The 16,512-nt window shown below is 36.7% G+C and overlaps 1 protein-coding gene across 1 annotated transcript in view; it reads right to left on the bottom strand.

Moving 5' to 3' along the window:
* frem2b (FRAS1 related extracellular matrix 2b) overlaps nt 1-5,760 on the bottom strand; it is a 100,272-nt gene extending 94,512 nt beyond the window's left edge. Inside the window, exon 1 of the mRNA XM_030152245.1 lies at nt 540-5,760. Coding sequence (XP_030008105.1) covers nt 540-5,601 — 5,062 coding nt within the window. The 5' untranslated portion in view covers nt 5,602-5,760. The remainder of the gene's footprint in view (nt 1-539) is intronic.
* Nucleotides 5,761-16,512: the final 10,752 nt, after the last annotated feature.

Here is a 16,512-nt window from a genome sequence, read left to right as displayed (position 1 = left end):
TTACTGTCTGTTTACTTTTGTGAGAACTCTTGAAACACTGAACGGGCCTCTTGGGAAAAACAGCTCACAGTGACTTAGTAAATAAAAGAAGGGAATACATCAACTGTACACAGATACTGCTAAGCCAATATTTAACATTTGCTGAGACAGCGCCTGGTTTGTTTGAAATGTGATTCGTGTCGATGTGCTTTTATCATCATTATGCCTTCTGTGTTGAAACATTGTTCTGGAAATGCACAAATTGCCATCAGTTATTTCGAAAAGGGAACCATTAGCCACCGTTGCAAATTTTGAGTGAGATTTGGTCAGCCTGGGGGCTCTGGCATACTTCATCTTTCTAAACAGACAGTCTCTTGAGTGAAAACAAGAACCTTCATGTTTGAACTCAGCATTTTTCAGACATCAGAGAGAGGAGATGTCTAGCAGAGAGGGCAAATATAAAATAAGTTTGAGAATAGGCTTAAATACCTCTGAAAATGTAGAAATACTTTTACAAATCTAGCAAGTTGTTAAAGTCATTAACAATGCAGATTTCTTACCTTGTGTGAATGTAGTAATCGTGGCATTCCCTTTCCCAAGGTTGATCAAGTAGCCATGCAGTGGGGGAACTGTAATACTAAATATCACTGAACTCATGATGCTGTCTCTGTCCTCTGCTTTCAGAGTTTTACTGGTGATCACAAACCCCAGATGACCAGTCTCCAGAACACGCAGCGTCGGGGCCCCCTTATTCACCACAATCTGCGGTACGCCATTATCCACAGAGATAACGGTAATCTTCATCACTTGAGGCTTTCGAGTCTCAAATACAGTATCAGGGAAGACATAGAAGTCTGTGTGAGTGCCATCAGTGACTGTGAAGGAGAAGCTGTCCTCTGCACTCTCTGTACCGTCGTGCTTGTAGCTGATCATATTATCATTTAGGTCCTGCTTTGTAAAGGAGGTGACGGGCCGGGTGTTGTTAAAGAGCAGGCGTCCGTGAACTGGGATCTGAGTAACTGTGAACTTCAAGAGACGGTCGACAGTGTCTCTGTCCTCTACTGTAATCTCAAAAGGTGTGATGAGCTTGTTCTCTCCTTCTGTCACTACTAGGCCGTGGATTGTTACTACAGGCTTTTTATTATCCACGTCAGTGATGGAGATGCGAAACGTGCGGAACACAGGGTTATAGCCATCAGTCACCTCAAACTCAAAGCTGTCCATTTTCACTTCGTCGTCAGAAGTGTGGATGTAGTACACTTTATTACCAGCCAGCTGAAGCTGTGTGAAAGATGAAATTGGCATCCCAGGTGTATCCGAACATTCCAAGTGTCCTCTCATTGGAGCTCTGGTAATTGTGAAAACCAAGTGTTCATCCGGGCTGTTCAGGTCACTGGTGCTGAGTAGGTCTGTTGTTAGAGTAACCCTGCCACCCTCTTTAAGCGAAACCCCTTTACTAATCACATCTGGGAAAACCATATCAATTCCACCTACTGTCACATAGAAGTATCTGTCAATTAAAGGGTTGATGCCATCAGTAACATCGAACTTGATAAGGTCTCGAATCCCCTCTTGCCCGTTATGGATGTACACAATCAAACCCTGGTCCACATCATTCTGTGTGAAGTTCATTCCCACTGTAATATTTCTCAGCATGCCAGAGGGAGTTGTTTTCTGCAAATACCCCTGACCAGGCCCGTATCGAATAATATAAGTCAGCGTGCTATCTTCAGAGTCCAGATCAGTAGCTTTTAAAACATTGTTGGTTATAACTTTCACATCACCTATGTCAATTTCAAGGCCGTCATTGATCGCCATTCTCGGGGTTTCATCATCTACAGGGATAATCATAACTATGACTGTTTTCTCCACAGTGAACTTCCCATCTGTGAGCGCAATATCGAAGCTGTCCTCAGTCGTCTCTGAGTCATCATGCTCATATACAATGCTGGAGGCCTCCCTGATCTCATCCAAGGTGAAGTTAGAGACAGGTACAGTGCCGGTAGTGAGCTGATTGAGAATAAATCCATGCTTGGGGGGTCTGGTGATAATAAAAGTGAGCTGATCAGGTGGTAGATCTGCATCAGCACCATTCAGAATAGGAGTGTCAATGACTATGTTCATGCCCTCCATAACTACAAACTCTCTCATGTAAATCTCAGGCTTTTCATCATTAGAGGGGATTATGGAGATGGGGAAAAAGTGCCTCTCAGAGAAATTGATGCCATCAGAGCATCTGAAAGTAAACCTGTCCTCCACTGGTTCGACACCTTTGTGAATGCTTTGAACATAGTAGATGTGACTCTGTCTGATGTCCTTGATGGTGAAAGCACTAATAGCTGTCCCAGACCTGGATTTCTCTGAGCCTGGGGCCGGGGAGATATTTTCCACATACCCCGATGTTGGCTGTACAATGATTGTACAAAGGAGGTCATCATTGGGGGTGTCGACATCATCAGCACTTATGTGAAGGATTCCAATTACATTCTTCTCTCCTTCAACAACGGAAAACTGTGCCCCCACAAAGACCTCCGGAGCCTGGCTGTCCAAGGGAAGAATAGTAACATGCACTCTGACACCTGTGATTTTATTTCCTCCAACAGTCCACTCATCAGACATATCCGTCAGAGTGAGATTAAAGAAGTCTTCCTTTGTCACCAAGCCTATCTCCCCACTGGTATGCGCGTAGACCACAAAGCCGTTGATGATATCAGCTTGGGTGAAGGTGCGAGATGGGACACCTTTCACCAAAATTTCCCCTAATGATGGCGGGTCCTCCACAATAAAGGTCAAGCGGAGGTCGTCTGTGTCCTCGTCTCTTCCTTGAATTACATTACTTGTGATTTCTGTTGCTCCATTTTCTAACACATCTATATAGGATCCAATTGTGCCAGGAGGGAGACTGATTGTTGGGGTTTCATCATCAATAGGTTTCACATTAATCTTTATAGTAATAGGGACGATATGGACTCCGTCACTTACGTCTATCTGTATAGAATCTACTGATGATTCATCTCCATTGTGAATATAAGAAACTCTGCCACTTCCAATATCTTCTAAACTAAAAGTATCTCCTTTCATCATGTCAGTGAATGTAAACTGGATCTGGCCGTGCAGTGGAGGCTGCGTAATAGTAAATGATATTTGTTTACTGTCTGTGTCTGTGTCTGAGGTGTCTAGCTCAGCGCTGGTAATAATATGTGTGCCACGTTCAAGCACAGTAAACCCAGAGTTAATTATTTGCGGTGGTTTATTGTCCACAGGCTTTAAAGATATAATGAAACGTCCATCAACTCTATTTCTAGAATCATCTTCCACAGTGTATCTAAACTGCAATATATGCGTGGTAATTCCAAGCTCAAGATCAGGTGGTTTGTAAGATATTTTGTGATGGTTAATTTGAGCCTGGGTGAAGGTCGTGACTTCAGTATGTGGCCTTTCAGTTAACACCAGACTTCCTAAAACAGCAGGATTATTCTCATCTGTATCTGTCGGAGGCTGGACGATTGTGTATTTGAGATCTCGATCCTCCGAGTCCAGGTCGGTGTAACGGAGGAATTTCTTGCGGAAATGAGTAAGCTGATACTCGTGCACAGTCATTTGTAGTGTAGTGCCAGGATACAGTTCAGGGGGCAGGTCATCAACGGGGAGGATTTTGATAATGAAAGAGCTCTCACCTGACTGGTTTGGAGGGTCGTTGTCATCTTGAACTCTAAAAACAAACTGATCCATTACTGTACTTGTGCTGTGAGGCCCGATGTGCTTATAAAACAATTTGCCGTCGATTATATCCTGCTGCAGCCATTCGGTTACTACTTTTTCGTACATTTCATCCTCTGTGTTAAACTTCCAGGTCGATGGGTCCTCTGGGGCTTCGGATTGACGCAGCAGCACCTGTCCGATTGTGGAAAACGGAGGCTGTATTGTAAATTTTATCGTAGAATCTTCTGAGTCGATGTCCGCTGCACTTAGCATGAGCAAAGATATTGGCATCATTTGATTTTTAAACAATGACAACCCGGTGTTAGCATTGATTATAGGAGGCTCATCATCAGTTGGTACAACAGTGATCGGGAACAGAAACTCCACCTCATTTGTGCCGTCCGTCATTCGGAAAATGATATTATCACTGTACGTGTCACTACCATCGTGTTGATAAATGACAACGCCAGCATTGAGGTCAGCAGGGGTGAAAAACTTCCCCCTAGAGCCCGGAACAATTAACATTCCATGCTTCAATCCATCAATTACAGTGATTTTGACTTTGTCTAAGTTGTCCTCGTCACTAATCTCTAAATTCTGTGAACTGGACAGAGGTCTGGACTGTCCCTCATATAGTAACTGGCCAGTGTTTCTAGTGACCACAGGGGCTAGTGTGTTCATAGGCTTAACGACAATCATGAAAGCAAAAGGGTCTGACACAGCCCCTTCTGTGTCCACGACCTCAAACTCAATCTGGAAAATCCGCTCAGTGTCTGAATCCACAGCAGGGGGTTTGTAGGCGATTTTCAAGTCTTTGAGGTCTCCTTGATAAAACGAGGTTATTGGTAAATTCCTATCATCTGTGCTCACTATGTAGCCCTCCTCAAAGGACAGGGGGGATGTGATGTTGAAAATTAATTCATCAGGATTAGACTCAACATCCTCTGCAGCCAGCATATCCATGGTTATCGCTGTCATTACAAACTGGTCCACTTCCATCATCATCATCGCCACAAAGCTGGGTTTAGGAGCCGTGTTCTCTTCTCCCTCTTTAATCCTTACCAAAATTTGGAAAAATTCCTGCTTGAGCAAATTGCCCTCCTTATCATGTAACTCCATAAGCATTGGAATGTAATCTCTGTTTGGTGACTTCAAAGCAAAAGTGTGCTGATAACGGATGTTCATCTTAATAAATTCATCACAGTCCACCATTGTTCCGAGGCTGTCCTCATCTACAAGTTTCCCATACCTTGGCAGAATGCTTCCACTGGCAAGTGAGGCTATTTTGCATTGTTGTGCATCTCTATCATAGGTAAATTCTAATATTCTTCTATCAATGGGGTTGCTTGTACCGAGCAGTTTCTCAACAGTGAGTGGCATGTTCTTAGTGAGTACTTCCAGCTGTGTGAAGACCACTTCCACCTCCATCATAAAAGGTATTATAATGGTATCCGTTTGGGTGTCATACCTGAGCTGTAATCTTACTCTATCCCTTGGAGGACTCCTGGAACCAAAGTGAGAATACTTCACATCATTGGGTCCAAATTCACATGGAAACTTTTTGGGAGTCAGGTGTCCAGGTCTTTGAGATAAAGGATCATTGTCTAATACAGTTATGCTGCATCTATCACCAGGCTGAACTTGGATCACCAAATCATTAATGGGATCAATAAACACTGATCTCCCAAAAGGCACGCGGATCCCATTATTGGCAACCAATATCGTGTCCTCTGACAACTCAGACCTCAAAGCGTACGATAATCCATAGCTGTCAAAAACCTGCGCAACTGCATCACCTGTCAAAATTACCGCAAGCAAAATCAAAGCGGTGCCAGTCCTGTGCAGATGCGGGGGGATAATCCAAGCCATTTGGAATGTGGAAAAGACGCAAAAAAACGACACACGTTCAACTTTACGCATACACCTGCAAAAACTAAACCCAGCCGTCAAAGTTGCAAGAATCCAAAATCCCACTTGGATAATATCCCGTACCTATTAGGACTAAGGTGCACCATTCTCTCGCAGCTGCAGCTCTATACTGTGAAACCCCCCAAACTTCATACTCCTGCTTCGCTGGAGTAAAAGGCAGTCACGCCCTCCTCTCATCTGATTGGTGGATATTGTCGCTGGAATGCGTTTGCAAGATTTTAATTGGATGTAATTGATGTCATTCTGCAAGGAGGGGGCGGGAGGACAGAAGCATACCGCGTGGGCTGGACATCAGCAGGTTGGGTAAAAAGGTAGAAACAGAAGAAATGTTTTAATAATAATAATAAAATCAACTGTTTCATCTGTGTGGTGCAAATTGTTCCTGTTGTTTCAGGTTAAAGAAGAGAAAATGCACCTTCATCTGGAGATATTTGTTTATATTTATTCCATCGTTTAAGATATTAAGTCAGTTCAGGGTGTTATTAATTAAAATAATAATAAGAATAGAATGAAATAAAGCAATCAGACGTGCATCTCTATAAATGAGCTTTAACTGATGATTTGACTGGAGAAAAGCTCTGTCTCCCTCTTGTGGATGAATTCATTACCTGAAGAAGAAATAACAGGCCATATTTTTGGTGTTATGTGTAATTTTACATGGCATTTTCCCACTAATGAACACCAGTTTTCTAATAACATTTTTTTAAATTTGCACTGTAAGATATATGGGTTTTTTTGTTTGTTTTTTTTTTGTTAAAATGAGGATGCTTGCTTCTGTACATATTTAATTTAACCCTTTCATGTATGAATTATGAGAACCTTAATTGAGTTTTTTTCCTGAGTGCTTTTATTCCTGTTTGGGCATGAAAAAAAACAACAACAACAACAACTATAACAACGCGACTGAAATGTTTTTTATCAACCTATTTTTCATGGCGTTACAAAAATGTCCACTCAGCTGGACACCACGTTTAATTTTTGACCCCCCCAAAAAAAAACATGTATTTAAAACCCATCATCAGAAAGTGATAAACTGTGTGAAAACTATGAAATAAAAACATTTTTCATACAGCTAATCTGATGTTTTCTCACATTTTAGCATACTCTAATACTAGTTATTAGTAACTTCATGCAGACAATATGCAAAAAAAAAACCTTTTTGATTAAGAAAACTGTTAATTACAGTCGAATAACAATTAGCAATTGATTTAACTCATTACTGCAGATCAGGTTTATCAAGAACAGCAAAGTTACAGTAATAGTATGAATTACAGTGTATTATGGGATGGTGCATAAGCGTCCACTGTGTCGGCTGATATGGAATTAAAACAACCAAACCCATAAATATACAAGAGAACAGCTGGAGAATAACTGTCCACTGGAGTGACCAGTATGTATGAAAGGGTTAATGTAAGCAGTGTATCAAGTGAAAAGGATAGGCAAAAAATAAGTTTTTGCTTCTAGCCCAGTGCTTTTCAATTGGCCTTTACTTATGTCTCTAAATACCACTGTATTAGTCATGTTAGTTAGAATATAATGAGCATAGTTTTGACAGTACCCTCTTGCCCTCACAACTGCTTTTGCACTGTCAGAGACTTATACACACAGCATTACACTTTGTACTTAATTAAAATCCCTCTGCATTGCAACAACAGTCGCACAAACCTTTATATCAGTGTTTTTCAACCTTGGGGTCGGGACCCTACGTGGGGTTGCCTGGAATTCAAATGGGGTTGCCTGAAATTTCTAGTAATTGATAGAAATTTAAAAAAAAAAAAAAAAAATGGCAAGTTGCTAATAAAAAATATATGGTGAGTTGAGTGAGACAATCACAATCCATTAACAACATGACAAACACTGAAGCTGAAACTGAAGCACTGTGGTACTGTTTATCTTTCAAATGTTCATTGTGGTCGGTTTCAGATGCTGCAGCTCTTTCATAATTCATAGTTTGAGTTCTTGTTTGTTCAGTATTAATTGTCAGCCTTGTAAATCCAAGCTGGACTGACTGTACATATCCTGACCAAGGAAAATCAAATTCTCACTTTGTGCAGTAATCTACACCTGGCTTTTCTGTCTCCGTCCGTAATAATATACATTATATAGACTAAATGTCATCTAAAATTAACATATTTGCAACATAGTATAGCAAACTATTCCATGATCAAAAATGTCTGAGGTCACCAGAAATAGTAATGTGACGTTCATGAACAAATCGAATCTTTTGAACGGCTCTTTGAAATGAACGATGGGAACCGAGTCTTTGCAAAGAGCCGTTCATTTTTTTTTTTTTTTTTTTTTTTTTTTTTAAGGAGGGAGTGTCCGATTGCCTGTCAATTTACCAACATGCTGTTCTTGTTCTGAGAATTGCACTACAGTTCAGGTATTTAAGTAAATTGCAGGGATTAATCACTGTTGTGTTTTGTGCAGTTTTTTCCCTATGTTGACACACATTTATTGTTCTTGTTTTGAGGAGAATAAAATGTTATTTCATAAGAAAAGGTTTTATTTTCTTCTTCATTTTTAGGCTACAGGCTAGTCCACATAATGTACCCTGACGTTTTTGGTCATATTCCAGCATTTGCCTAATGTCACCTCTCATGTCATGTATTTAGCCCACACATTTGAACTAACTATTCTTTTTTACGGTAAGATAATATTTCCTGCTGCGCCAATTAAACACCTTTAAAATGTAATATCAATCATCACATGTAGCCTATTTAGTCATTAAAACATTGGTGTTTCAAAATAATGCAAAAAACATAAAAGAGCCAGTCTTTTGAACGGCTCTTTTCAGTGAACGGCTCCCTTCAAAGAGCCAAAAGTCCCATCACTACCCAGAAATTTGTGATGTTAAAATGGGGTCATGAGCCAAAAAAGGTTGGGAACCACTAGTCTAGCATATTTCTTTTTTTTTGGCTTTTATGCTTATTATAATTATTGTACTAAGTGCAATGACTGATGCACAAACCAAAATTCATTAATTCATTCAGGAGTTCTATTGCCTGAAGTGTATTATTAACTATGAATATTTAATAGAAAATGCTTGATTATGGATGTGTGAGGCACTGCATAGATGACCTGACAGAGTCTAAAACATGGCAGGAATCTGCATCACTGTCATGCAATGCTACCAAACTAGGTTACATCTATATCTGTATCTGCAGATCCTAAAAATCTGTTCTTAAGGCGTGAGTCAAAAGTTCTATTTACTGAAGTCATGCACTAACATTGTCCTATTTTCTCCCGTGCTGCTTTCTCATCAGGTCTTCCAGATGTCAGGCGCTTCCTCCTGCACAGGATTCTCCTCTGACTCCTGACAAGCCTGGTCATGATCCGGCCTCTCTTTGCACCGCTCATGTGAAGAACCAGTTTTTTTTTTTTTTTTTAAGAGGACACCCACCTAGACACCGTGCAGTACAGTAAGGCAGGTCAAAAGGCCGCAGTCATATTAAAGCAGGTCTGATTTTGACACGATAGGAAACATAACCATTACGTACGGGTTGCAATATCTTTGTGCAGCATTTCTGGGGCTTTATTTCGGAATTTCATACCTGGGAGATTTCTACTTATTCCAATCCCTTAGGATCTTGCTTAGATGGTATTCATTCCTTCCATAAATTCCTGGGTGTATCCATGGTGTTGTTGCCTACCTATAGCTGTGCATTAATGACACACACAGTCACACAGTTGGCATGTGTTGAAATCAGTACACAGTAGCTGCCATAACAAACTGTGCAGTTGAGCTACAGTGGACACTGTTGACAGGGTCCAATTATAAATATAGCCCAGCAAACCACAAGGCAAAGCCCCCAGGCCTTGACAGATTCTAGTTACAACAGAAAATGAAAAAGAAGATGAATAGAAGTTTCTGACAACAGCAGTGGCAGAGAGGGAATTGGATCATACCCAAACCTTCAGGCTTATTTTTGAGGCAAGAGGAAGTTTGATGATATTCTGTCATATCACATTTATATCAAATTTATTGTAAATGACCGGTCCCGCTTAGAAGAGAGAACTGTCTGTTTATGAAGACAGTGAAGATGCTTTCCTTATGTGTAGGCGATTTATTGTATGCTACACACATAAATCTGATAGTCTAGGTGACATTATTGCAGTTGACATTATTTCCAGATGCTCAAATGTGACTTCCATGAAAATATCTGAAAACTAGGGCTGTCAAAATTGATTTGATTTGATTTATTTATTTATTTCAAACATGCAAAAAAACCAAAACAAAACAAAACAAAATAAAAACAAAATAAAACATTCAAATGGACAGAATCTATCTTCAAGCATATACAAGTTTGAATTTTGCATGGTCGAAAAGGAGTAGGAAGAAGTATGAACTTATTTAATCCAACCCCTCAGTGCTTTTACACCTTTATCATTAACTTGATACAAGAGTCAAACAATGATATTTTCCTTATTTTAACATCAAACCACGACAAATAGATAAGGCAGTAACTGAATTACACCCAACAATATGATCATGGCAACCACAAAATTAACACATTAACGCAGATTAATCCATCATCGTGATTAATCTGATTAAAAATGTTAGCGCAATTAACTCATCTGCAGCACAGAATGACTCTGAATGTCTCTGGTAACGCATTTGGAACAGTTTGTCCAAGTCGAGTTAGCGTCACACATGAACAAATGGGCAGTTGTGACAGGCAGTAGAACCACCCAATAAAGATGGAAGGCACTAAACAGCACGTTGGCCCTCTGGATGGAAATATGAGGTCAAAAAAAACAAAAACAAGATGGAACAGTCGACTGATATAAAGTATTATACACACTCTACAGGAAGGAGTTTTCTTGTCACCGAAGCACTTCTAGCTTAAAATACCACATTAACGCGAAGCATATGTTAGTCTGGGATTCTGCTAGCACTTTGGCTAATGCGTTGCCCAACTTGCGACAAACATGTTAAATGCATATATATTCCCTTCTTTCTTTAGTCTTTTTGTTCATGCAAAATGAAACACAATTAATATAGATTAAAAAGTAATAATATTAAATCGTGATTAATCAAAATTAATCTACAACGGTGTTTGACAGCACTACTGAAAACTAATCTTATGTTATCTTAATTTATCTTATTTTATCTTACCTTACCTTATTTAATCCCACTTTACTTCTTCTTATCTTATCTTATCTTATCTTATCTTATCTTATCTTATCTTATCTTATCTTATCTTATCTTACCTTACTTTACTTTACCTTATCTAATCCTACTTTACTTTATCTTATCTTACCTTATCTGATCTTACTTTACTTTACTTTACCTTATCTAATCCTACTTTACTTTATCTTATCTTATCTTATCTTATCTTATCTTATCTTATCTTATCTTATCTTATCTTATCTTATCTTATCTTATCTTATCTTATCTTATCTTATCTTATCTTACCTTACCTTACCTTATCTGATCTTACTTTACTTTACCTTACCTTATCTAATCCTACTTTACTTTACTTTACTTTACTTTACTTTACTTTATCTTATCTTATCTTATCTTATCTTATCTTATCTTATCTTACTTTACCTTACCTTACTTTATCTAATCTTACCTTATCTTACTTTACCTTGCCTTATCTAATCTTATCTTATCTTATCTTATCTTATCTTATCTTATCTTATCTTATCTTAAAAATGAAAATAGCTACACTCTTAATTGTTATATCACAACTCAAGAGAAAAGATAAAATGTATTTAAGGGCCTGTTTTACATCATCTGTGGCTTTAACAAAAAGTCACCCAAGTTTATTTAGCTTTGTGATGACTGTGACTGCTTAGAAGAAAAGATATTTCCCTGTTAAATCCATCCATGGCCTGAAAATATCCTATTTTGCTGATTATTTACAGTGGAGCTAATTTTCCTCTCAGCCAAATGTCCTGCTTTGTCAGCGCTACGTACTCGTCGACAGCTCACATTCTCTGCTGTCAATGACACCATTGTTATTGTAACAGTGTTGTTAACAGAGATATACATCATGTACGGCGCCTTAAGCTCAACAAAGTGGCATCACATAGTGAACCTGATACGTGGATAATGAGGTGCTGCAAGATAGACCATCTGTGAGCCCAGTCTGAGCTCACATCCACACCTAATAGTCTTATCATCAATATTTATTATATACAAAATCAGTAGATGTATGCAGTGTATTTATCTGGTCTTTGTAAATCAGCATTTTGAAGTAACCTATTGTATGTGCTTATTTTATATTAAAATGAATATGATTTAATTTGATATTAAAAAATACATAAAATTGTACACAGAAGAATAGAATAGAATAGAATAGAATAGAATAGAATAGAATAGAAGTATAAATAATGTATATAAAAGAGTAAAAAAAAAACTAAAATATGAAGATAATCTATCTATTGTATGTGCTTATTTTATATTTAAAGGAATATGATTTAATTTGATATTAAAAAATACATAAAATTGTACACAGACGAATAGAATAGACTAGACTAGACTAGACTGGAATAGAATAGAACAGAAGTATAAATAATGTATAAGTATAAATAATGTATATAAAAGAGTATAAAAACTCAAATATGAAGAAAATCTATCTATTGTATGTGCTTATTTTATATTTAAATGAATATGATTTAATTTGATATTAAAAAATACATAAAATTGTACACAGAAGAATAGACCAGACTAGACTAGACTAGACTAGACTAGACTAGAATAAAATAGAATAGAAGTATAGATAATTTATACTGAGTATAAATAATGTATATAAAAGAGTATAAAAACTAAAATATGAAGAAAATCTATCTATTGTATGTGCTTATTTTATATTTAAATGAATATGATTTAATTTGATATTAAAAAATACATAAAATTGTACACAGAAGAATAGACCAGACTAGACTAGACTAGACTAGACTAGAATAGAATAGAAGTATAAATAATGTATGTAAAAGAGTATAAAAATTAAATTATAAAAGAAAATCTATCTATTGTGTGTGCTTATTTTATATTTAAAGGAATATGATTTAATTTGATATTAAAAAAATACATAAAATTGTACACAGGAGAATAGAATAGAATAGAATAGAATAGAATAGAATAGAATAGAATAGAATAGAAGAATAAATAATGTATAATAAGTATAAATAATGTATATAAAAGAGTATGAAAACTAAAATATAAAAGAAAATCCCCGAAGGCATAAATATCTAAAAAAGAAAAAAAAAAAAAAAAAAAAGAAAGCAGCATAAAAAAGTGATACTAGAAGTATAAAAGACACACAAAACATCATCATATACTCTGGACAACATTCAGCATTCCACACAATTAATTAATGCCCAGCAGTATTCAGTGCATTTATGGCCCTGGGATAAAGGGCTGATAAAGAAAGAAATAAAGTAAACATTTCAGAATGAGGTACACATGCAGTCAGTAAGTTTAATCAGGTGGAATATTGTACTGCATCTAATATCAATTTCAATTATTTTCCTCCATATCAAAAAGACTAGAGAAAAAAATCCATCTTTTCATCTTTTTATCATTCATTGTCTGTACATTGTGGCCGATGGATTTTCCCTCTTGCTGTAGAAATGCTCTTGATTATGTCTTTCAATTGGCTTCCCGCTGCTGTTTGTCACAGTGTAGCTAAAGTGACTCGATTCACATAAGTGCTTGGATATATCAGGCCTATTTTTGTTTCAGGTTATTCCCAAGAGACAATACAGCCACGGCCTCGCTGATCTCATTAGGACTATTTTAGTTCATTACATTTCTGTCAGCGACTATTCTTTTGATGGTTGAAGCTAAAGCCATGGCAACATTTGCTCTGAAGTCCTCCTCTGTAAAAGTAAATTATGTATCCAACAGAAACACAATGCACAGCCAAACACCAACCAAATCCATCTTCTGCAATTTATGTTACTCTTGGGAAACTACAGAACTAAAAAGGCAGCGGAGCCAGTCAGGTTTAATCATATTCTTTATTTGTGCTCCCTAATTCCCCAGGTATGCTTGCACCCAAGTATTACGACTATAACGTATGGCCTGGGCAATCATACTGCTTACAAAACAAATCAGTGTAGCGTTATTTACAGCATCCTTTTAACAAATAGGTCCTTTGCAAAGTGCTTTGCAGGAGACAAAAATAGACGAAAACCAAGGATAATCAAAACAAGGCAGAACAAGTTTAAAGAATGGGGCCATAAATGTGTCTCTGTGCATGTGCATTTCTGTGTGTACAACAGAAATACATCTACAAAATGTGAACAAATCCCATCACTACATTATGCTTGTGACTGTATTTTGTCTGCGTATGTTGCATATTCACGGTGAAAACTGTTTTTTTTTTCTCAATTTTTGCCATGAAACATGCCGTGCTGTGAAAAATTAAATCCATTGTTGATGTGTTCATATGTGTTTTAATTTATAATAGACAAAGAAAGAAATTAATTTCCAAAAACTGGTGTCAGCTCTGTATCTTAATACTTTTCTGCTGGTACTATATAAATAGGTGGTTCCCAGCCTTTTTTGGCTCATGACCACCTTTTAACCCAAAAGGACCCAGTGTTACTTTAGTGTCAGTTCCCAACTCAATTTTTCTGTATATTTAACCTTCCCTAAATGATTTATCACCAATTACTGTTATGTTATCTTCTGTATTTTGTGTTTTTTTTTCAGTGAAAATCAGGTATTTTCCTACATTTAATTTACTAATCACATAGATGTTCATAAAAGCTCAGGGTAAAGTAGTGGGTTATTATATCAAAAACAGAAAACTGAAGAAAAAGTGACTTTTTCAGCAAATATATGAATAACTGAACATAAAAACAAGTGTCTCCATCCACTGTCATTGATCCAACTCCATGGGTTTTACTGGTAAATCAATGTTGTAGAAGATGATGGTGTTTCCATGGTAACTACGGAGCCTCTGAACGCCCAAATGGGTCATATCTGATGACCATGAAAGATGACAAACCGTATTTTACACCAATTATTTACATGTATTGATAGGATTAGTGGATCAACAGGTATTAGACAGTTTATATCAGTAGATGGTTTAGGTAGACAGTGGATGTTTGGGTCTTTATGGGTTAACATCACAGAATTCTGGTGACCCCAGACATTCAAAACAGAGACATGTTTTTGCTAAAATTAATTTGTATTTGATCATGTAATAGTTTGCTCTACTATGTTGCAAATAAATGTTAATTCTAGACAACATTTAGTCTACATCAGGGGTGTCAAACTCATTTTAGTTCACGGGCCAGATTCAGCTAAATTTGATCTGAAGGGTGCCGAACCAGCAAAATAATAACATAATAATGTATAAATAATATCAACTCCAAACTTTTTTCCATGTTTTAGAGCGAAAAAAGTTAATTTACATTATGACAAGGTTTACATCTACAAACTATCCTTTCAAAAGATGTGAATAACATGAACAAACTGAAAAAAATAAGTGTAATTTTAACAATATTATGCCTCAGTACATGTACAGTATAACTTATAGATCACAGTGGATCTATAAAACACATAAAACATTGAGTGACAGGCAGAATATTGTCAAAATTGTACTGACTTCTCTTATGACATTTCAGGTTATTAACTTTTTTTTTTTTTTTTTTGCAAAATTATACTTTGTTTTAGTGTAAATACATGAAAATATTTACATTTACAAAGAGAAAAATTTGGAGTTGTCATTATTTATGTGTTATTATGATAGCATTTTACTGGTCCTGCCCACTGGAGATTGAATTGGTCTGAATGTGGAACCTGAATTAAAACGATTGTTAATATCTTAGTGTAATTTTTGAATTTCACAAATTCATCCCAGGGGCTGGACTGGACAATTTGGCGGGCCGGATTTGGCCCCCGGGCCGCATGTTTGACACCTGATGTCTATGTAATGTATATTATTATGGACGGAGGCAGATTAGCTGCACAAAGTGAGAATTTTATTTTCCTTGGTCAGGATATGTACAGTCAGACCAGCTTGGATTTATAAGGCTGACAATTAATACTGAACAAACAAGAACTCAAAGTATGAATTATGAAAGAGCTGCAGCATCTGAAACCGACCACAATGAACATTTGACAAACAAACAGTACCACAGTGCTTCAGTTTCAGCTTCACAGTTTGTCATGTCTTTTATGGATTATGACTGTCTCTCTCAACTCACTATATATTTTTTATTAGTAAGATTTTTTTCTATTTTTTAATCAATTACTAGAAATTTCAGGCGACCCCATTTGAATTCCAGGCGACCCCACATGAGGTCCTGACCCCAAAGTTGAAAAACACTAATTTAAAGGTTTGTGCGACTGTTGTTGCAATGCAGAGGGATTTTAATTCAGTACGAAGTGTAATGCTGTGCGTATAAGTCTCTAACATTGCAAAAGTAATTGTGAGGGCAAGAGGGTACTGTCAAAACTATGCTCATTATATTCTAACTAACATGACTAATATGGTGGTATTTAGAGACATAAGTAAAGGCCAACTGAAAAGCACTGAGCTAGAAGCAAAAACTTATTTTTTGCCTATCCTTTTCACCTGATGCACTGCTTACATTAACCCTGTCATGCACGAATTATGAGAACTTTAATCAAAATGTTTTCCTGAGTGTTTTTATTCCTCTTTAGGCATGAAAAAAACAAGGCAATTGAAAATTTTCTTCTGAAAAATAAATAAATAAAATAAATAAATAAAAATAATTAAAAAAATAAAATAAAATAAAATAAAATAAAAAAACATTAAAAAAAAAAAAAATTATGAAAAAAAAAAAAAACATTCTTATGAACCTATTTTTCATTAAGTTGCAAAAATGTCCATTCAGCTGGACACCACACGTTTAATTTTTGATGCACAGAAACATGCATTTACTGATAAATTGTGTGAAAACTCTAGGGAG

Source organism: Sphaeramia orbicularis, chromosome 13 (assembly GCF_902148855.1).
Source record: "Sphaeramia orbicularis chromosome 13, fSphaOr1.1, whole genome shotgun sequence".
In the NCBI taxonomy this organism is placed as follows: domain Eukaryota; kingdom Metazoa; phylum Chordata; class Actinopteri; order Kurtiformes; family Apogonidae; genus Sphaeramia; species Sphaeramia orbicularis.
Note: the sequence above shows the minus strand (reverse complement) of the source record. Positions and strands in the feature narration are given on the sequence as shown.